The sequence below is a fragment of the Selaginella moellendorffii genome, unplaced genomic scaffold, assembly GCF_000143415.4.
Source record: "Selaginella moellendorffii unplaced genomic scaffold, v1.0 SELMOscaffold_0, whole genome shotgun sequence".
NCBI lineage: Eukaryota > Viridiplantae > Streptophyta > Lycopodiopsida > Selaginellales > Selaginellaceae > Selaginella > Selaginella moellendorffii.
In genome coordinates, this window is record NW_003314261.1 from 791,066 (window position 1) to 815,151 (window position 24,086).

Here is a 24,086-nt window from a genome sequence, read left to right on the forward strand (position 1 = left end):
AGCTATACCACGTGCCGTGAATGCTGCCATCAACTGAGTTTAGTTGTTCAATTGCAATTACATAGCATCAAGCAATTGCACTAACTACTGCTCTAGAGTCAAAGGACGAGAAGACTATTACTTTGCCATGAAGATGAATAGAAAGGAAAGAGCAAAAGAAGAAAAATGAAAAAAAGCTAGAACGAAAGGGAGATCTAGACAATGCAAAAGTTAGATCTAAATCAATGGAAAGAACTAGATCTAGACGATATGAAAGTTATATTTAAACCAAAATCCTAAATCTAAGCATTCTTTAAGGACAATCAAAGGTGCTCCTCATCTCCACTAATGTGAGCGCATGGAATATAAAAAGGGAATACACAAAATGTGCATATCAATTAACCCAAAAACCTTAGTTTATATATAAAAACGAATGGTCCGAATTAAAACCAATCCAACAGTTACTAAAATCCCACTACATTAATATTAGTATATGGCATTATAACTATACATTTGTACTTCATATCTAGAAGAATGGACAATGTCATTCACTTTCTTGTCTTCAAAAATCTTCTTTCTGTCAATAATCTATCTAGAAGAATGTACAAACAAAGACCCCCTTTCAAAATCTCCAACTTAAATGGTCATGCTATCCTGCTTCACTGGGGTGCCAGTAGCCCATCCAGCTCTCTTCTCTGTGGGAGAACCTTGTCTTTGTCGGCCTCCTTGGCTTTCTTCCTTTCCATCTCCACTAGCTTGCTGTTCTCTTCCAATGCACGCTTGAACATCATGATGAAATTAAAAATGATCGACACCACTGCGCACCAAAACCAAGAGATGTCGAGCATTGTAAAATCAAGTGCATACAGACCAAATGGTTAAGTACCTTGCTGAAATGGACAGCGAGTGGGATCCTCATTGAAGTAGTGCGCCAAGGAATCGGCATTGCAGCCCTGCAAAGTGACAATGCTTTCAACAAGCCATACATAGAAACTTAACATCTCTCACCACTTCAGAGTACAAAGACGCCAGTGTTCTCACCTCCGCCTCCGCCATATCAAGGAAACTCTTCAAGCTCTGTGCGTGCATAGAAAACATTAGGAAAATGCACGCAAAGCAGGCAAACATCACCTTTCGAAACCCATCAGAGATGGCTCCATCGTTTTCAGACGCTGTCAATTCCTGCTCAACCTTTTCCAGGCCTTTGCTTACGACTTGCATTTCTTCTGCAAGAGCCTTCAATTGAATCTGTAACACAGATCAGAAAACCAAGACACAAATACTAGAGTACGAAATATAAGAACCTTGGTGGCTGCCTTAAGGTGAAGCAATTCCTTGTCGAAATCAAGTATTTCGGGCACTTTCTCGGATGCAATCTGCCACTAGTGTCACGAGCCAAAACAGTTGCACCTTACTTTACACATAATGTAATAACGTAGTTCTAGAATTATGAGCTCGAGTTTCTTTCAGCTTAAGTAGACTATCGAGTCTGAATCCAATCGCCACCCCTGGAACAACAGCCACACTTGCTACTTAGCTCAAGCTCCCTGGCACTCTTCTTACCTCTAGCAGTTCCTTGGTTTAACGCATTTCCCAGGGACAGAACCGTTTGCATCACTCTTTCAAGCTTAGGAGACTCTGCAACTTACAAGAAGAGTCGAAATTACCTCTGTTGAAGCTTCATTGACTACTACCAGATTTTCTCGTAAATCTGACACCTGATACCAACGTTTGAAAGGGTAGACAAAATAATTTTGACCAAACCTGCGAGGTGAACTGAAGTTTAAAAGAAATTTGGACTCTACCTTAGGAACTTTCATCATCTCCAGGAAACACTGCAAAAACAAACATATTGTCTAGTAAATGATACTGTTTCAGACAAAGTGGGACAAACCTGCTCACATTTGCCCAGGCATTCTTTATCGCCTGTGTAGTTCTGCAAAACCACCAGCGTAAGTTAGATGGCAAGATCATATCTGGAAATAAAACCTTGAGCGTTTCCATCTCCTCCTTTGTTGGACAAAACTTGATCAGATTATCAACCTGATCTACATCCAGTACTGTCCCATAGTATTGCTTTCTGAGTGCTCAAGTAAAAACCACATTGCATAATGTAGATAGCCACTTACAACAACTTCTGGCAGTGGCATCTTCACTTTTGTCAGCATTATCTCACAATTGTACGCTCGTCTATGTTCAATCTGAATAAAACAAAAGTGAGGCCTCGGCTTCTATTACAAAAGGCAGCTCACCAGGAGCACTTTTTCCTGCTTGGGAACTAGAGATGCACGACAACCACCCGCTCTGTCACCACCCGCAGCAGCATTCAGAACAGCGGCCGAGAAGAGGCTCCCTAGCTCATTCATGTCAAATTCAAAAAATTGTGAGCACATGTAACAAAAGAAAAAGACCACAAGACACACCTTGACTGCTCTTCCTGCTTCTGACTGTCCGCCCATAGACTGCCCTGCATAGCCCATGTAACCTTTACCCAGTGGTATGGCTTCAGAGAGGTCTTCTTCGGTGTAGCAGATGCCAGACCCAAAGCACCAGCAACCTGTCCTCGGCTTCGACCACCAGGAGGCGAAGGTGTCAAAGGACTACTACCTCGTCCTCTCCCCAATGCAGGTGGCGGAGGAGGTGGTACACCAGGCAATGGTGACTTCACACTGAGAGGAGGCGGCAGTGGCAGTGGAGAAGATCTTACTGCTGATCCGGGAGGAGGTGGCGGAGGTGGAGGCTGTCCTTTCAAAGGTGGAGGTGGAGGCGGAGGAGTGCCTTGCATTCCCAGTGGAGGCAGCGGCGGCAGCAGTGATGAGCTAGAGGCCTTGCAGCTTGTGGAAGAGGAGGTGGTGGCGGTGGAGGTGGCACAACAGTATTGCCATGTGGTGGTGGAGGAGGTAGTGGTGGTGGTGCAGCTAAAGTTCCTTGAGGTAACATGAAACTTTCCAACCCTAGACCAACCTCCCAACCCTTAACTTTAAATCCCAAGATTATTCTTAGAATATTCTTATGGTTTTCCCCTCCTTCATGAGCCACATACAACAGCCTCAAGAAGCTAAACAAGCTTCACATGTAGGGAGTCTAAAGCAATATGGCCATGGAGAAGAGATGTGTAAATGGCAACACTAACATCACAACAAATGCCACAAAAGAAAGAAAGCAATATAGCTTTTTCACATGACAATGTGGTTATGGAAACCAGAGAATGAGAATAGAACAAATGGCTCAAATTATATAGTAATACAGATATAGAACTCAATTATCCCCTTTCTCATGAATGTCATCCAAGTCATAACCAAAATTCAAAAACACTCTCTTCATGTCATCCTCAATTTCCTATATAACTTCATCCATGGAATAATCATTCTATTAAACTAACAACTCTTTAGTTGTCTTCCAGCGTGTTTTCATTAATCTTTGAGACTTCTCTGCATCAATCTTTGGAACTTAGATGATGGACTGATCCATGACATCACTAGAGTGCAAACATGTTTTAAGCTTGCTCATATGAAACGTTGGATGAATCTTCAAATTAATTGGCAAGTCCAAAGTGTATGCAAGATCCCCCATATGCTGTAAAATTGTTCAAGGTCCACAATATTGTGGAGACAACTTAGCATTGCCACTTCCTTTTAGAGACCGTTGTGCATCTGACAGCTTAAGGAAAATCTTGTCACCAACTTTGTACTATTGATGATGACGATGTTCATTAGCCAATCTTTTGTTTCACTCTTAAGCTTGGCTCATGTTCAACTTTGTCAACTCAAGCTTGTTTTGCATATCCTCTGGGAAATCACAAGTATGAGGTACCTGAATCAAAGCTAAATTCAAACTCATACGAGACCTCGGCTCATAGCCATATATCACCATAAAGGGAGATATGTCAATAGTTAATTGATGAGCGCTATTATGAGCAAACTGAAGCAAAGGTAAGTATTTCTCCTATACTATCTGTTGAGTCAAGTTTCCCACAAAAGACCTTAGCAAATCTTCTAATAGCTGATTCTTCAACATCTGACTTCATCCCAAGCCAAAAGAAATGCCTCTTCACTAACATATATGTTCTTAATACCCTTGGATACCCAACATTTGGCATATCATGACACTCAACTAAAATCCATTTGATGAGTTTGTCAACACAAGGAATCACTACATGTCCCTTCTTCACTAGGATTTCATCTTGTATCTCGAATGATGCAAACTTGTCACCCTTTAAATCTGTAGAGAAGTCCCTTAACAAAACCTTTGCACGAATATCACTGATAAAGGAGTTGAAGTCCACAAACTCTTTAAGCTCATCCAAGAAATTGCTAGATAGCTTTATGAGTGAAACAGAATTTACCATCCTAGATAATGCATTAGCCACTTTATTATCACCTTCATGCTTGTATCTGATCTTAACAGACATTTCCTACAGGAACTCTTGCCAACGAGCAAGGTGGCCTCGAAGATCCTTTTATTGATTGAAATATTGGAGAAACTAATGGTCTGAATCTATATAGAAGTCTGATCTATATAGATAATGTCGCCATTCCTTCATAGTAGCAATCACAACATATAACTCTTTATCTTAAGTAGGCTAATTCCGTTGTGTGGCATCAAACTTATGGCTTATATACACAAGATGATGCCCAACTTGAAGCAATATGGCTCTAATAACAATGTCACTTGCATTTATCTTGATCACAAGAGGCTTTTCAGGATAAAAAATCTTCAAACATTGAAATACCACTTCACAATTCTCATCTTAACCATGAATAGTAACATGTTTTGACATGTTCTAGAGAAGATTAGTCAAAGGGGCTGCTATCTTTGAAAAGTCCTTTATAAATCGTTGAAAAACTCCAGCCACACCAAGGAAACTATAGAAATCATGCACTATCAAAGATATAGGCCAATCAACCATGACCTGAATCTTTGTGGGATCAAGTCTCATTCCATATACTAAAATCAAATGCTCGAGATATCCAATCTCTAAAACAAACTTGCATTTTGATAACTTCAAGTAGAGCTTATTGTCCCTCAAAAGTTGTAAAACACTTCACACATGCATCTCATGTTCCTCCATTGAAAAGCTGAATATTAAGATATCATCAAAATAATCAATTGCAAACTTTCCCAAATAAGGCTGTAAAACTCGATTCATCAATCTCTGAAAAATTGCAAAAGCATTTGTCAAACCAAACAACATCACCAAAAACTTGTAGTGTTATCTTTGTCCGAAATGTAGTTTTCGGAACATCCCCTGGCTTGACACAAATCTGATGATACCTTTACCTCAAATCAATTTTCAAAAAATATCGAGCACCACAAAGATGATCGAGTGAATCATCGATACGAGGGATTGGGAACATATTCTTTACCGTCCTATCATTCAATTCCTTGTCATTCATGTAGAGACACCATGTACCATCTTTTTTTTTTACCATTACCACTGGAGCATCCCAAGGAGATTTGTTGATCTATAACCACCCTTTCCACAGGTATTCAACAAGTTACCTATTAATCTCCTCATCTTCAGCAGGACTAGTATGAGTCGGTTGTCGTGGATAAGGAGTAGCTTTAGGTACCAAGTCAATTTCATGCTGAATTCCACAGTCGAGAGGTAAACCATTAGGCAACTCATCTAGAAATACGTTATGGAACTCCTCCTGAATGGAATCCATCCAAGCCCTATGCCCACAAATGTACTCCAAATCGGATATGATTATATTAGAAAGAAACAGGTACACCACAGAATCAGCTATCTCATGTGTGCATGTCACTAACTCCAAAGCGTTAATCAATGGAGTATCATTATTGTCTATCCCAACAATCTCTTTCACAGTGCTACCAACTTTGATATGCAAAACATTACGCTCCCAATCAATCCCTAGCTTCCTATCATAAAATCATTCCTCCCCAAGAATAACGTCTGTGCAACCAAGATCCATAACCTAGAACGAAGGATGGTTGAGAATCCCTTGAACTGTCAAAGGAACACTCAAAGCCAATTCACTATTGTAGCGCATGTGGTTTTGACCCTTTATCCTATGGTGATTTACCATAGGATAACACCACGAAGTCGAACCTAAACCCTTTATGTGGCATGTGTCATATGCCACGTGTCACATGCCACGTGTCCATAGGAACCCGAGGTTCAGGACCTTGGGCCACTAAACGAAGGAACGGTGCCAAACTCCCAAGCATGGAGCCAAGGAGTGACGGAATTGAACCACGGAGCAACTCCCAAGCATAAAGCCCAAGGAGCGAAGGGGCAAGAGCCCGGAGCAACTTGGAATAGTCCTGGAGCAACCAGCATCCCAATGCTAGGACCAACATGCAAAACGAAGCCAAACAGAGTTTAGCACTATTTCAGCATACCGGTGGCCTAACGCGAGGATATGGGTACTCCACCTGCCAGCATGGAATGGAACTTGGGTTTAGACCCAAGCCGGACGCAGAACAAGGAAAGGCACGCAAGTGGGAGCTAAACTATGCCTCAAGTTGGTCGGCCATACCTGACCTACCCACTATCCCTACTATACATTTGGAACCCCTCACAGCCCCCCTTGAGGAACACACGCTTTGGGCTTTCACCCCAAGCCTCCCTTAGTATTAGGAGTTAATCTCTAGGACAAGCTCGAAACTTATTAAATATGAAATGTCCCTAGATTGCGAATGTGGACACGGGACGAACACTGTTGTGTTCAGGATGATCTCTACATTCTGTAGATATGCCAAATGAACAAATCTGGACACTTTCTATAAATAACATTTGGGACCGAAATGAGACCAACACAAAGGGCATGATAGCGAGGGTGTTTGGCAGACACGGTAAGCTATCATTTAGCAATATTGAGGGACTAATCTCAATATCGCGGGGGTTCTTGATACTACGAAGTGCAAGCCAATGACACAAGTTTCTCAAACCAGGCTGAGTATGCTCAGCAAGAAACACATAGGGTTCCTACCTTATGTTTATCCAATTTAAGTGCATGTTCATTGACCAGTTTCTCAACTAGCTCAAGTGGGAACTGATAACGGGTCCAGCAATACCGACCTCCTGCCATCGTGGCAGTAAAGAAAGAATATCCGAAAGGACTAGCCGACAGGTAACTTTTGATACCTGAAGTCACATTTGCGACACTCTCACCCCCTAGGGAAGATCGACGTCCTTGTTGATGCACACTCGAGTCTAGAATACCGCCAAGGAAACAACTCCAGAAAAAGTTCGCGGTATTTACACTATGTGAGAAATGCACCAACTTAAATGAGTTAGGAGGCAACCTCTTTGTCTAACATGGATGCACTACCAGCTTAGACACTTTCCGGCCGTCGTCGACAAGGAAATGGTTAACAGAGGTAGCCACCCTTGCTGCTCTAAGAGTCACCCAGCTTACAAAAGTGTGATACGCCCCTGCCTGCTATAAGGAACCAACTCGCCGAGGTGTCGTAGGCTAAAGGAACCCCGAAAGCATGACCAAAATGACAAAGAGTTCGTCGAATTGGACCAAGTCGAAGATCGAGTCCAAGACCGACTCGGAGACCGAGTTCGAGATAGAGTCCGAAATCGAGTCCGAGGCTGACTCGGGGACCGAGTTCGAGACCGAGTTCAAAACGGAGTTCGAGACGGAGTCCGAGATCCGAAATCGGGTCCGAGACCGAGTCCGAGGTTGAGTCCGAGGTTGGGTCCGAGATCGGGTCCGAGATCGAGTCCGAGACCGAATCCGAAGTCGGATCCAAAATCGAGTCCGAGATCGAGCCAGAGACTAAGTCCAAATACTAATATGGGTCAAGGGGTGAAAGCCCAAAGCGTGCGTCTCCCGGGGGGGGGCTGCAGGGGGTTCCAAAAGTATAGTAGGGATAGTGAGGTCCAGGAACTAGTTTTGAAGGGACTCTCTAGTGGGGCTTTCAAACCGACTTGAGGTTGAGACTAGGACCGAGGGGCCTTGGGTGGGAGTGAGTATGGACTTGGGTGGTGCCGGAGGGGCCATCCAAGAAACTGCTCAAGAGCAGCTCCCACTCCCGAAAGGGAAACCAATTGCGGTGCTCCCGGCTCATGTGGAGTGGTGCCCCACTTGAGTACCATGCGGCTCATTGGTCCTCGCCCTTCCTAGGGGCTTGGGCCTTCCTTCGGGATGGAAGTGGGGGGGTAGAGGTACCCATACCAGACCGCTAGGCCACGGTGTTTCGCCCCGGCGTCCCGAAGTAAGTGTTGCACTCAAGACTTGGGATTTAGAGGGTCCCATGATCAAGTCTTGTGGTACCAAGGGATGTTAGGAACCTGGAAGCTTGGTGTGCTTAGCTGCTTGTGCTTACGGGGAGTGTAGCCGAACCTTAAGTCCAGTCTAACCCGGGGAGGGGGATTAGGAGAGATTGGGAATCCGTGGATGGATAGCTAACGCTCCGTTGCTCGTGCAGTGAGTAGCTGAAACTAAGTAGGATCAAGTAGGAGTTGGTACCATAGGTGAGAACCTTGGCGAGGGAACTTAGCAAAAGCCAAGGCAGTGTCAGACGGATAGACGAGGTAAGCTGGCAAATTGGAAAGGAAAAATTTGTGGCTTACACCCGCAAGGACATAGAGAGAGAAGCCAGAGGCCCCAACCCTCCTAAATAAAGAAACCAAACCCGTCGGTAAGGTTTAGATATACTACTGTAAACAGGCAGTTAGAGTTGTTTACATGGTCATGCCCTTTTAATGGAATAAGGAACATCGACAGAGAGGCAGGTTATGTGACCAGTTGACAGTAGCTACCCCATGACTAGAGATTTCAACATGCACACGAAGTGCTGAAGCCAGTCTGTCTATACTAGCCCAAACTCAAAGATGAATAGATGGACAATATCAAAGTTAGAGACAATGATATGTTAGAGACTTAATTATCAGTGATTAAATCTTATATTAGAACACAAAAGTATTCCAATGAAGTTATCATCCGATAAACCAGTATTATAGTAGATAGGAACCACCAAGATCATCAAAATTGGTAAATACAGGATTCACTATCCAATAAAATGCAATAGTAAATGTATCATCAAGAAAACTCAATGTCTAAACTTAACTATCAAATATTGCAGATAGAATGCCAAACAACTTACAAAAGGGAACTCAAAGAACACCAAGTATCATCGACAAACAAGCAAAATGCTCGCGAATGTATCACCCGGAGGAAATAACATTCCAATCTATTAGAACAAACTCAAGCAATAATCAACAGAATAGAATGAATGTTGCATAGCCAACAAACACTCGTTAATGCTAACTATTGCACTAATCAATCTGAATAGATTCCGGTCAATAATACCACGGAACTCAAGTTGCTTAAGCAAGTGTTAGCAACATCCTTTTGATGTTTCAAACCCAAGAGACCAATCCAAGGCAAACCATAAGGAACATGTGGTATTGTGAAAAGCCAAAAGCCATCAAAGAGATAACTGATTATCATGAAAGATCATCAATCATCCCATCAATAAAGAGATGCATAATCATTGTCAAAGAAGGAATCCACCATCCCAAAGAACGGCAAATCATTCTATACCAACAATAATCAAGTAAAACCTTTGACAAGGATAATCAACTACCCTAGATGATAGTCAAACACCACTAATGATTGCTAGATGCAAAAACCAACTTCAACATTAAAACTAATGAGCCAAAATGCCTTTCCCCAACAACTTCTAACAAATGGAACAACGAGCATAAAACTCAAAGAACCAAAAGTTCGAAGAAGTCTATAGCCAAGTCTTTCCTAACAATGATCACAAGTCTTACATGAACTAACTTCAATGCTAAAGAAGAAATTATGATGCAACCCACAATATCTTCTTCAACACATCCATAAGCTAAACTTCATAATGCCAAAGCTAATGAAGAGCATATCTACATCAATCCAAAAGGTAAGCATAACGAAGCTATGCTCAACAAGTGATCACCAAACGATACTCCATGAATCCATCTATAGCAAGACGTAACTCACTTCATAACAAGCACAAGAAGAATCATCAATGATCGATATATTTCAACTCAAATCCAATAAGGATTCAAACATTCTAATATCAATCACTAACTCTTCCGCTTGTAGAGTTAGCATAGTCTACGACTGAATCACTTTTCAAAGAAAAGCCAAAACTTCACCCCTACTAAATAATCTTGTCTAGAACACAACTAACTCAAACTTGCCACTCAGTTCATTTGAACGTCAACATAGTTGCTAACTATCAAATGCACGAATGCTAATAACACAAAGCTATAGCCAAATCATCAACACTATCTTCATCGAGACTAATGAAACTTGACATCAATCTTTTGAAAAGACATTTCATTTCACTTGAATCTCAACATCAATAATATCAATGACAAGGCATCACTTTAATGCTATCAACACTAGAACAAAGCTAAAAGAAAGCACGAGTGAATCACCACTCAAAACTCTCTTGTAACCAAGCTAACCAAAGTCAAAGATACTTTACCCAGTATTCGAGACAAATTCTTCAACAATACTCAGTTACAGATAACACATCATCAAGAAGTGATTCACCACGTCCAAGATTCAATGAAATCCAACACTATGAACTAAATGTAACTAAATGATATCAACAGAGGTAGAGTCGATATGCCAAATGGAACACCCATGTAAGTCTAACGACACAATCCTCCGCAACCCCATCCGGTAAAGCAAGCCCATCACTGCTAAATCATCATCGAGTGAAGCAAGTGTCAAAAGCCCTTGACAAAGTTTATAAGCAATCACTAGTTGCAAAGCAACTAACAATCACTTGTCTTGCCTTTCACAAAACCCAAACACTAACTCATGCTATTGAGTTACACACTTGTCCAACATGAATGTAATACCCCAGGTATGAGATAAAGGTTCATGGACAAACACGAACTAAATGACCACTCAAATCCAACTCAACCGTGATAAGCTCACCAATGCATTTAGCCACTAGCTCTGAGCATGCCTTGAAGAGGCTAGCTATGCATGATCAACACTTAGCCGAAACTAAAGTGAAGACCATGAGATGAACTCATATCGGTACACAACCTCCTTATAGACAAAGCTATAGTACGGGTACCAACATCTCAAACTCAAACAACTAAGTTGAACATCACCATCCTTAGCCAAGGTGCAGGGCCACCAAGACCAAGTCAAGATTAGTGAGAGTTCACTACTCTCATAGAGTCTAACGAAATGCAAAGTGCAACTTGCCACCAAACATAACGCTACAGAAGAAAGGCACAAGGGTCACCTTTCTCGAAAAGTGCAACGGCCACTTTTCTACACTAACTCCAGACTCTATTCAACTCAATTGCCTTAGCTCCAAAAGTTAGCATCCCTTTTGGGCTGCATCATACAAACTACATATTACGGTCTAAATTAACCAAAGTCAACTCCAACTCCTTCACTAGTTTGTATTAGCTTTCGAAAACGAAATGGTTTTCAAGCAAAGTGATAACAGATCAGCCATTGGAAAAGTCTAAGAAAATTTGTGGAAAATCTTTCCATCCCAGAGAAAGAATGACTCTCAGTCCAGGAATACAAACTTTCAAGACTCAACCAACTTCCTCTTACTAACAACTTCACAAAGGTTCACCTTAACACAAATTCTCATAACCCATAGTATGCTTAAGCCTCAAACATCTTTTTGCCCATACTTCCGATATCCAACTCCGACATCTGCAAAATGCAAAGTGAACATCCAACGTTTGATCACGAAGACCACATCTTTGGATATCCATATTGCACTTAACACTTTTCTTCAACCACCTTCAAAATCCAATGTAAAGCTAAAACACTAACAAGAAAAATGACATGGAAAATCAAGCTCTAAGGAAAATTCCTTATTACTTAAAATAACAATGCCACTTCCACTAACACAAATGTTAGTAATGTCAATGCCTCTACCTCACACCTTCTCTATTTAACAATTTACTCCAAGTGTTAACGGATCAACTAATGAGCTATAGCAAATGAATGCTACAACCCTTTCCAACACTTTATGGGCAAACCCTCAAGGAAACAAGGAACCAACTTAAGCTTAGCATAATGGACCACCATCGAGAATCCAGTCAAAGCTACTACAATGCTACTTCATGCAAGTAGACTAGTTTCACCATCAATCACTTTGGGGTTAATCATTGTTTAATCAAGCAACTTCGTAAACACATTACTCATTATCACATGGATATGATATAAAATCACAATGACTTGATCATCAATTGAGCAACACCATGAGCAACACCCACGTCATTACTTCAAAGGTTTATGTGACTAACAAGTGTCAACTCGATTCGACAAAATGCAACATAAATGCCACACTCCACCAATAGAGATTTACAACACCCAACACCACTAACTTTTGCTCACAACATGGATAAACACATGCCACTCTTTTTCCGACCAAACTCAAAACTAATCCAACACTAAGCTACTCAAGAAGCAATAGCAAGGTTCCCGGGAAAAGAATTGAGCATTGTAACTCAAATCTTTCAATAGCAAGTCTAGACAAAATAGTATAGCGCTTCACCACTATCCATCCCACAACTCACCATTTGTAAAACTATCATCTCCAACATGCATCTAGGGACCCTTGATTGTATAATGTGACCATGAGCAATAAGTCACACTTCGTTGCAAATTATCTCTCCAAGAAGAAAAGATGACTTACGTGTTTGATCCTTCGTCCCCGATGACTCTCTTTTCATTCTCAACTTTGACTAAACCTCAAACTTGCATTCGCATTGCCTTTAGTCCAATCCAAGAAAAGTTTATGAGAGAGTATGGCAACAATTACTTGAATCAATAGACTTATCCCCATAGTCTTGATTGATCCACTTGTAACCATGCCTAAGAAAGATCCATTAGTGCCGTGCTAAATAGCTACAGACCAGCCTATTTGCCACTCATAGCAAACATAGGGAAAGTTTGCTTTCACCCACGGTATATGAAACAACTCATGGAACCACCGATATGCTAACATTAATCCCGCCAACTCAAAGTGTAACCTCGAGTTGCTAATGTGTCTCACTCACAAGCCCAAGCACAAACTCGTGTAAATGGAACAACTCAATCCTTCTTGTGAGCCCAAGCTCAAGCTCACAGAATATGGTACAACAAGGTAACCAAACCCATACCCAAGGAATGATTGCGAAGTCTTTTGCAACTAAACGTGTACCCACTCAGATCATCGTTTTTATCTCTGCGTATGCAACGAGATTAGTTGCCCAATCTCATTGAATAGTACTCGCTGAGACTCATTCTTTGATACCAAATGTAGCGCACGTGGTTTTGACCCTTTATCCTATGGTAATTTACCATAGGATAACACCACGAAGCGGAACCTAAACCCTCTATGTGGCATGTGTCATATGCCACCACGTGTCCATGCCATGTGTCCATAGAAACCCGAGGTTCAAGGCCTTGGGCCATTGAACGAAGGAACGGTGCCAAACTCCCAAGCATGGAGCCAAGGAATGACGGAACCGAACCACGGAGCAACTCCCAAGCATAAAGCCCAAGGAGCGAAGGGGCAAGAGCCCGGAGCGACTTGGAACAGTCCTGGAGCAACCAGCATCCCAATGCTAGGACCAACATGCAAAACGAAGCCAAACAGAGTTTAGCGCTATTTCAGCATACCGGTGGCCTAACGCGAGGATATGGGTACTCCACCTGCCAGCATGGAATGGAACTTGGGTTTAGACCCAAGCCGGATGCAGAACAAGGAAAGGCACGCAAGTGGGAGCTAAACTATGCCTCAAGTTGGTCAGCCATACCTGACCTACCCACTATCCCTACTATACATTTGGAACCCCCCACAGCCCCCCTTGAGGAACACACGCTTTGGGCTTTCACCCCAAGCCTCCCTTAGTATTAGGAGTTAATCTCTGGGACAAGTTCGAAACTTACTAAATATGAAATGTCCCTAGATTGCGAATGTGGACACGGGACGAACACTATTGTGTTCAGGATGATCTCTACATTCTGTAGATATGCCAAATGAGCAAATCTGGACACTTTCTATAAATAGCATTTGGGACCAAAATGAGACCAACACAAAGGGCATGATAGCGAGGGTGTTTGGCAGACACGGTAAGCTATCATTTAGCAATATTGAGGGACTAATCTCAATATCGCGGGGGTTCTTGATACTACCAAGTGCAAGCCAATTGTCGCGCATGTGACTTCGGGTATCGAAAGTTACCTGTCGACCAGTCCTTAGGGACACTCTTACCTTACTGCCACGATGGCAGGAGGTCGGTATTGATGGACCCTTTATTAGTCCCTCTTGTTCAAGTGTTAGTAAACTGGACTTTGCATCTGTACTTGGCCGGATGAGCATAAGGAAGGAATTCCTAAGTGTCTATTTAGCTGAGCATACTCGGCCCGGCTTGTTAGTTCTCTTTTGCTCTGTCTTGCACTGGCTTGACAAGAACCCTCGCGTATTGAGATTGGTCCCTCAATATCGCTACATGATAGCTTACCGTGTCTGCCAAACACCCTCGCTATCATGCCCTTTGTGTTAGTCTCAAATTGTCCCAGATGCTATTTATGGAAAGTGTCTAGATTTGCTCATTTGGCATATCTTCGGAATGTAGAGGTCGGCCTGAACACAATGGTGTTCGTCCTGTGTCCAAATTCGCATTCTAAGGACATTCCATATTTAGTAAGTTTTAAGCTTGTCCCAGAGACTAACTCCTGATACTAAGGGAGGCTTGGGGTGAAAGCCCAAAGCGTGTGTTCCTCAAGGGGGGGGGGGGCTATGGGGGGTTCCAAATGTATAGTAGGGATAGTGGGTAGGTTGGGCATGGCCGACCAACCTGAGGCATAGTCTAGCTCCCGCTTGCGTGCCTGTCCTTGTTCTGCGTCCGGCTTGGGTCTAAGCCCAAGTTCCATTCCATGCTAGCTGGTGGAGTACCCATGTCCTCGCGTTAGGCCACCGGTATGCTGAAATAGCGCCAGACTCCGTTTGGCTCCGTTTTGCGTGCTGGTCCTGGCATTGGGATGCTGGTTGCTCTAGGACTGTTCCAAGTCGCTCCAGGCCCCTGTCCCTTCGCTCCTTGGGCTGTATGCTCGGGAGTTGCTCCGTGGTTCGGTTCCATCACTCCTTGGCGTCACGCTTGGGAGTTTGGCACCGTTCCTTCGTTCAGTGGCCCAAGGCCCTGAACCTCGGGTTCCTATGGACACGTGGCATGGACACGTGGCATCTGTCACGTGGCACAAAGAGGGTTTAGGTTCCGCTTCGTGGTGTTATCCTATGGTAAATCACCATAGGATAAAGGGTCAAAACCACGTGCGCTACATTTGGTATCAGAGGATGAGTCTCAGCGAGTACTATTCAATGAGATTGGGCAACTAGTCTCGTTGCATACGCAGAGATGAAAACGATGATCCGAGTGGGTACACGTTTGGGTGCTAAGACTTCGCATTCGTTTCTTGGGATAGGTTTTGGTTACCTTTTTGTTCCATATTATGTGAGCTTGCTCTTGGGCTCATAGGGTGGACTGAGTTGTTCCGGTTGCACGAGTTTGCGCTTGGGCTCGTGAGTGAGGCACATTAGCAACTCAAGGTTACACTTTGAGTTGGCAGGATTAATGTTAGCCTATCGGTGGTTCCATGAGTTATTCCTTGTACCATGGGTGAAAGCAAACCTACCTGGGTTTGCTATGAGTGGCAAATAGGCTGGTCCGTAGCTGTTTAGCACGGCACTAGTGGATCCTTCCTAGGCATGATTATAATTGGATCAGTCAAGACTGTAGGGAATAGTCTATTGGTTCAAGTAATCATTGCCGTGCTCTCTCATAAACTTTTCTTGGATTGAACTGAAGGCAGTGCGAAAGTAAGCTTGAGGTTTGGTCAAAGATGAGACCGAAAAGAGAGTCATCGAGGACGGAGGATCAAATACGTAAATCATTTTCTCTTCTTGGAGAGATGATTTGCAACGAGGTGTTAACTCATTGCTTGTGTTCACATTATGCAATCAAGAGTCCCTACCTTGATGCATGTTGGAAGTGATGGTCTTACAAGTGGTGAGTTATGGGATGGATAGTGGTGAAACACTAAACCATTTTGTCTAGGCTCGCTATTGAAAGACTTGGGTTGCAATGCTCAATTCTTTTCCTGGGAACCTTGCTATTGCTCCTTGAGTAGCTTGGTGTTGGATTAGTGTTGAGTTTGGTCGGAAAGAGAGTGGCATGAGCTTGTCTGTGTTGTGAACAAAAGTTAGTGGTGTTGGGTGTCGTAAACCTCTATTGGTGGAGTGTGGCATTTATGTTGCATTTTGGTCGAATCGAGTTGACACTTGATACTCACATAAACATTTGTAGTAATGACATTGGCATTGCTCGTGGTGTTGCTCAATTGATGATCAAGTCATTGTGATGCTTATATCATATCCATGTGATAAAGAGTAATGCGTTTACGAAGTTGCTTGGGTAAATGATGATCAACCCCAAAGTGGTTGATGGAGAAGGTAGTCTACTTGCACGAAGTAGCATTGTAGTAACTTTGACTGGATTCTCAATGGTGGTCCATTATGCTAAGCTTATGTTGGTACCTTATTTCCTAGAGTTTGCCCATTAAGATGTTGGAAAAGGGTTATAGCATTCATTTGCTATGGCTTGTTGGTTGATCCGTTAACACTTGGAGTAGATTATTGGATGGAGAAGGTGTGAGGTTGATGCATTGACATCACTAGCACTTGTGTTAGTGGAAGTGGCATTGTTGATTCGAGTGATGAGGAATTTTCCTTAGAGCTTGATTTTCCATGTCATTTTTCTTGTTAGTGTTTTGGCTTCACATTGGATCTTGAAGGTGGTTGAAGAAGAGTGTTAGTGCAATGTGGATATCTGATGATGTGGTCTTTGTGATCAAGCCTTGGATGCTCATTTTGCACTTTGCGGATGTCGGTGTTGGATATCGGTTAGATGGGCAAAGATGTTCGATGCTTAAGCATATTTTTGGATCATGAGAAGTTTTGTTGAGGTGAACCTATGTGGAGTTGTTAGTAGGAGGAAGTTGGTTGAGTCTTGAAAGTTTGCAATTCTGGATTGAGAGTCATTCTTTATCTAGGATGGGAAATTTTCCACAAATTTTCTTAGACTTTTCCAATGGCTGATCTATTGATCATTTTGTCCGAAAACCATTCCGTTTTCGTAGGCCAGTACAAACTAGTGAAGGGGTTGGAGTTGACTTCGGTTAGCTTAGACCTTGGTAGGTAGTTTGTATGATGCAACCCAAAAGGGATGCTGACTTTTGGGGCTAAGGCAATTGAGTTGGATAGAGTATGGAGTTGGTGTAGAAAAGTGGCCGTTGCACTTTTCTAAGAAAGGTGACCCTTGTGCCTGTCTTCTATAGTGTTCTGCTTGGTGGTAGGTTGCACCTTGCATTTCATTAGACTCTATGAGAGTAGTGAGCTCTCACTGATCTTGACTTGGTCTTGGTGGCCTTGCGCCTTGGCTGAGGATGGTGATGTCCAACTTAGTTGTTTGAGTTTGAGATGTTGGTACCCATACTATAGCTTTGTCTACGAGGAGGTTGTGTACCAATATAGATCCATCTCATGGTCTTCACTTTAGTTTTAGCTGAGTGTTGATCATGCATAGCTAGCCTCTTCAAAGCATGCTCAGAGCTATTGGCTAAATGCATTGGTGAGCTTATTGCAGTTGAGTTGGATTCGAGTGGTCATTTAGTTTGTGCTTGTCAATGAACTTTTATCTCATACCGAAGGTATCACGTTCATGTTGGACAAGTGTATGACTCGATGACGTGAGTTTAGTGTTTGGGTCTTGTAAAGACAAGTTGAAAGAGTGATTGTTAGTTGCTTTGCGACTAATGATTGCTTGTAGACTTTGTCAAAAGACTGTTGACACTTACTTCACTCGATGATGATTTAGCAATGATAGGTTTGCTTTACTGGATGGTGTTGCGGAGGATCGTGTCGTTAGACTTACATGGTTTTTCCATGTTGACATGTTGACTCTATCTCTGTCGATATCATTTGGTTGCATTTAGTTCGTGGTGTTGGATTTCATTGAGTCTTGGATGTGGTGACTCACTCCTTGAGGAAGTGTAATCTGTAACTGGGTTTTGCTAAAGGATTGGTCTCGGTTACTAATTAAAGTATCTTCGACCTTGGTTAACTTGGTTGCTGGAAAGCTCCGAGTGGTGATTCACTCATGCTTTCTTCTAGCTTTGTTTTGGTGTTGATGGCATTGAAGTGATGCTTTGTCATTGACATTGTTGATATTGAGATCTGAGTGAAATGAGATATCCTTCCAAAGATTGATATTGAGTTTCATTAGTCTTGATGAATATAGTGTTGATGATTTGGCTATAGCTTTGTGTTGTTGGCATTCGTGCATTTGCTAGTTAGCAACTGTGTTGACGTTCAAACGAACTGAGTGGCAAGTTGAGTTAGTTGTGTTCTAGACGAGATTATTTAGTAGAGGGTTGAGCTTTAGCTTTTCCTTGAAAAGTGATTTAGTCGTGGACTATGCTAACTCTACGAGAAGAAGAGTTAGTGATCAATATTAGAATGTTGAGTCCTTGCTGGATTTGAGTTCGGAATATAGCAATCATTAATGATTCTTTTTGAGCTTGTTATGAAGTGAGTTGCGTCTTGCTATAGATGGATTCATGGAGGATCGTTTGATGATCACTTGTTAAGCATAGCTTCGTTATGCTTAGCTTTTGGATTGATGCAGAAATGCTCTTCATTAGCTTTGGCATTATGAAGTTTGGCTTATGGATGTGTTGAGGAAGATATTGTGGGTTGCACCATGATTTCTTCTTTAGCATTGAAGTTAGCTTCTATGAGACTCGTGATCATTATTAGGCAAGACTTAGTTATAGGCTTCTTCGAGCTTTTGGTTCTTGAGTTTTGTGCTCATTGTTCCATTTGTTTGAAGTTGTTGGGGGAAGGCATTTTGGCTCATTAGCTTCGATTGAAGTTAGTTTTTGCATCTGGCAATCATTGGTGATGATTGACTATCATCTAGGGTATTTGATTGTCCTTATCACAAGTTTTGCTTGATTATTGTTGGTTTGGAATTATTTGCTATTCTTCGGGATGGTAGATTCTTTCTTCAACGATGATTATACATCACTACATTGATGGGCTAATTGACGATCTTTCATGATAGTTGGTTGTTCTCTTTGATGGCTTTTGGCTTTTTGCAATACCACATGTTCTTTGTGGTTTGCTCTGGATTGGTCTCTTGGGTTTAAGACATCAGTAGGATGTTGCTAACACTTGCTTAGGCAACTTGAGTTCCTTGGTATTGTTGGCTGGGATCTATTCAGATTGGCTTTTGTGATAGTTAGCAGGCATGAGTGTTTGTTGGTCTTCCCACATTCATTCTCTTCTGTTGATTATTGCTCGAGTTAGTTTTGATAGATTTGGATGTTATTTCCTTTGGGTGATACATTCGCGAGCATTGTGCTTGTTAGTCAATGATACTTTGTGTTCTTTGAGTTCTCTCTAGTAAGTTGTTGGCTTACTGTCTGCTATCTTCGGTAGTTAAGTTTTATCATTGCGTTTACTTGATGATATACTTGCTATTGAATTTTGTTGGATGGTGCATCCTATGTTTTCCAATGATAGTGATCTTGGTGGTTCCTATACTGTAATACTAGTTTATCGGATGATAACTTACTTGGAATACTTTTGTGTTCTAATCTAAGCTTTATTCCCTGATAATTAAATCTCTAAAATATCATTGTCTATGACTTTGATATTGTCCATCTATTGATCTTTGAGTTTGGGCCAGTAATGGGCAGACTGGCTTCTGCACTTCGTGTGCATGGTGAAATCTCTAGTCATGGGGTAGCTACTGTCGACTGGTCACATAACCCGCCTCTTTATCGATGTTCCTTATTCCGTTGAAAGGGCATGACCGTGTAAACAACTCTAAACTGCCTGTTTACAATAGTCTATCTAAACCTTACCGACGGGTTTGGTTTCTTTGCTTAGGAGGGTAGGGGCCTCTGGCTTCTCTCTCTATGTTCCTGCGGGTAGGGCATATCACACTTTTGTAAGCTAGGTGACTCCCAGAGCAGCAGGGGTGGCTGACTCCGTTGGTCATTTCCTTGTCGGCGACGGCCGGAAGGTGTCTGAGCTGGTAGCGCATCCGCGTTAGACAAAGAGGTTGCCCCCTAACTCATTTAAGTTGGTGCATTTCTCACATAGTGTGAGTACCGTGAACTTTTTCTGGAGTTGTTTCCTTGGCAGTATTCTAGACTGGAGTATGCATCGACGAGGACGTCGATCTTCCCTAGGGGGGGAGAGTGTCGCGCATGTGACTTCGGGTATCGAAAGTTACCTGTCGACCAGTCCTTACGGACACTCTTACCTTACTGCCACGATGGCAGGAGGTCGGTATTGATGGACCCTTTATTAGTCCCTCTTGTTCAAGTGTTAGTAAACTGGACTTTGCATCTGTACTTGGCCGGATGAGCATAAGGAAGGAATTCCTAAGTGTCTATTTAGCTGAGCATACTCGGCCCGGCTTGTTAGTTCTCTTTTGCTCTGTCTTGCACTGGCTTGACAAGAACCCTCGCGTATTGAGATTGGTCCCTCAATATCGCTACATGATAGCTTACCGTGTCTGCCAAACACCATCGCTATCATGCCCTTTGTGTTAGTCTCAAATTGTCCCAGATGCTATTTATGGAAAGTGTCTAGATTTGCTCATTTGGCATATCTTCGGAATGTAGAGGTCGGCCTGAACACAATGGTGTTCGTCCTGTGTCCAAATTCGCATTCTAAGGACATTCCATATTTAGTAAGTTTTAAGCTTGTCCCAGAGACTAACTCCTGATACTAAGGGAGGCTTGGGGTGAAAGCCCAAAGCGTGTGTTCCTCAAGGGGGGGGGGGATATGGGGGGTTCCAAATGTATAGTAGGGATAGTGGGTAGGTCGGGCATGGCCGACCAACCTGAGGCATAGTCTAGCTCCCGCTTGCGTGCCTGTCCTTGTTCTGCGTCCGGCTTGGGTCTAAGCCCAAGTTCCATTCCATGCTAGCTGGTGGAGTACCCATGTCCTCGCGTTAGGCCACCGGTATGCCGAAATAGCGCCAAACTCCGTTTGGCTCCGTTTTGCGTGCTGGTCCTGGCATTGGGATGCTGGTTGCTCTAGGACTGTTCCAAGTCGCTCCAGGCCCCTGTCCCTTCGCTCCTTGGGCTGTATGCTCGGGAGTTGCTCCGTGGTTCGGTTCCATCACTCCTTGGCGTCACGCTTGGGAGTTTGGCACCGTTCCTTCATTCAGTGGCCCAAGGCCCTGAACCTCGGGTTCCTATGGACACGTGGCATGGACACGTGGCATCTGTCACGTGGCACAAAGAGGGTTTAGGTTCCGCTTCGTGGTGTTATCCTATGGTAAATCACCATAGGATAAAGGGTCAAAACCACGTGCGCTACACCAATGACACAAGTTTCTCAAACCAGGCCGAGTATGCTCAGCAAGAAACACATAGGGTTCCTACCTTATGTTTATCCAATCTAAGTTCATGTTCATTGACCAGTTTCTCAACTAGCTCAAGTGGGAACTGATAACGAGTTCAGCAATACCGACCTCCATAAACACGAGTGCTACATCCATTTGCCATAACCACTATATAAATTATTGAGCTCTTTTCCACAGGTAAACCAAGTTTCTACACCACCTTGGAGCTTAAAAAGTTGTGAGTAGCACTTGGATCGAAAAGAATACTAATAACACTACCCTGAATGTCCCCTTTGGCCTTCATAAGTTAATTGCGCATAGAACCATTAATGTCTATAGAGTTGATACAAACTTGAGATTGAGATTCTTGAACTTGTGCCATAGGGCATGGAAGAGCCACCATAGTAGATGCCTGAGCTATATCCATGATGGATTCCACCATATTCATCTTAATATTCTTTGATCCCTTTACAAGAGGACAATCCTTGCCATAATATTTAGCCTTCTGACAATGAAAACAATTGCCCTCCACATTATCTTTCTCTCGCTGGTCCAAATAATATCTTTTGGCCACATTACTATCTCCATTCTTTGAGCCACAATGGAACAATAGTTATTTCTTCCCCAAAGATGAAGTATTGGTAGGTTAGTCATTACATTAACCAGAGTTGACCAAATTGACGGTTTGGGTGAAAAGATTTGGGCTTTAGTGATAGCATTAGTTGATGTTGCTAGAAAATCCTTCTTGACTTTCTGTTGCACATTTAATGAGCTCAATCCTTTGATGAAACATTGCACCTTTAGCAGCTCATTATAAGTGCCCATGAAACTAAGGCAAAGATCACATACATATCTAAAAACAAAGTCCCTTGCTAGATCTTTAACAGCTGGTTCACAAAATAACCTCTTCAAGCTTCTTGACAACTGAAGTGTGGAAAACTTTCATCAAATCAACTTAAGAAATTGGCTTCGGATTAGCTTTGATGTAACTCTTTCATCACGAAAAAGCATGGCCCGTAAGCTTCGTTACAAAAAAATCAATTTTCACTTTTTCTTTATAAAGATTGTGAGACTAACAACTTTCCCATAATTCTAAACTTTTTGACTATCATAAACATTCAATAATGACTTTCATTCCATGATACCATATGCTTGATATACCAATAGTAATCATAGATATGAGATTGAGTTAATCCTTAAGGGTCCATGTGAAGCAAGAAATTTTTAATAAGATTGATAGAATCCTTAACCTCTTTTATGTTGCTTTGAACCTCAGAAATCTAATGTCCTTGCCGCACAACAACATCATCAAAAGTCTCTTCTTCATCATCATATAGCCATCATCACTATCATCACTAACACCATACTCCTCATTAGGATCAATATCTTGCTCACTTGCCATCCTTAAAAGAACGTGCTGCTCCAATACCGATGAAACAAATAAGAGTGAACCCTCATTATAGCTTTAAATCCCACAGGCCATAGAATATTCTTAGAATAATCCTGTGGCAGCTAAATTCCCTCGAGGCAATGGTGGCAGAGGAAGCGGCAGTGGGGCAGTTGAATTCCCTTGAGGCAGTGGTGGAGGAGGCAGAGGTGGTGGTGGCGGTGGCAGCTTTGCAGTAAAACTTGGAAGCTCGAACAGAAGTGGTGGAGGAGGCAGAGGAGGGGGATGACCAGCAACAGAAACTACTGGTGGTGGTGGTGGTGGTGGTGGTGGTGGAGCAGGAGGTGGAGACTGCAAAATAGCCAACCTCCGAGGTGGTGGAGTGGTGAAGGAGTACCTGGTGCGAAGCTAGGGTTAAACGATAACGTTGGACTTGTCCACCGTGACACCCCTAACTGATAATCAAAACGGGCGATGATGGAGGAGGTGGTGGTACTGGAAATAAGTGTCCACTCGTCGTCCGCTGCCGCTAGTGCTGCTCTATCCATTGGAAGTCTCCTGTCCTCAAACCCATTGCCAACCGTGGTCAGCTGCTGTCTCTGCCACCGTCTAACCAGTCCCCGCAACTGAAGAGCTCCTGGACCTTGGCAAAAGCTTCCATCGGCAAGCCACCTTTCTCTTCCATCAGCGCACAGGCGCCACAGGGGACGAAAATCCATCCGTCTCGCGAAAAGAAAAGATTGATTTTGCCAAAATTGGTTCAGCTTTGCTTGCTTACCTCTGGTCGGGAGTCCTTGGAGAAGCACTCCTTCCCGTTCCAGAGTATGTCAATGTCGTCCCGGTTGAGCATCAGGATGTTGGAGCGGATGAACGCGGTGTTAAACATGACCCAGAACATCATCTCCTCCCGGTCTGACTCCAAGTCCAAGTGGATGCACTCGAGAACCACACCCCCTTGCACGGCACACTGTACATCGATCTTCATCACATCACAATCTGTCTGGAAGCTGGAACACACAAGAGCATTACTGACCAAAGCAAAAGAAAACAAGCTCACCACCTTACCGGTCGATAATGCCGCTCTTCTTTCCCAAGGCAAAGAGCATCCTCATCGTCCTGTTCAACGCTTTCGATCGGGGATCTCTTCCATAAATGCGGCCCCTCGTCCGGATCGGAAGCTGGCACCACTTTGAGGATGAGGCAGTCGAGGCTGAGCGAGTGTTGTTCCTTCTAGCAATGTACTGGAGATATCTCAGCTGCCATCGGATTGGGAGGAGTGAGCAGCTGCATCAA

The 24,086-nt window shown here is 43.0% G+C and overlaps 1 protein-coding gene across 1 annotated transcript; it reads right to left on the reverse strand.

Annotated features, from left to right (window-relative positions):
• Positions 1-638: 638 nt before the first annotated feature.
• On the reverse strand, positions 639-22,808 carry LOC9656497 (formin-like protein 17). Its single transcript, XM_024676052.1, is given in 17 exon segments — positions 639-796; positions 866-932; positions 988-1,056; positions 1,111-1,227; positions 1,284-1,355; positions 1,390-1,487; positions 1,543-1,615; positions 1,647-1,697; positions 1,744-1,772; positions 1,775-1,814; positions 1,874-1,915; positions 1,969-2,066; positions 2,102-2,180; positions 2,232-2,356; positions 2,398-2,933; positions 5,482-5,862; positions 22,678-22,808. Coding segments are annotated over 17 exon segments (2,166 nt in total).
• Positions 22,809-24,086: the final 1,278 nt, after the last annotated feature.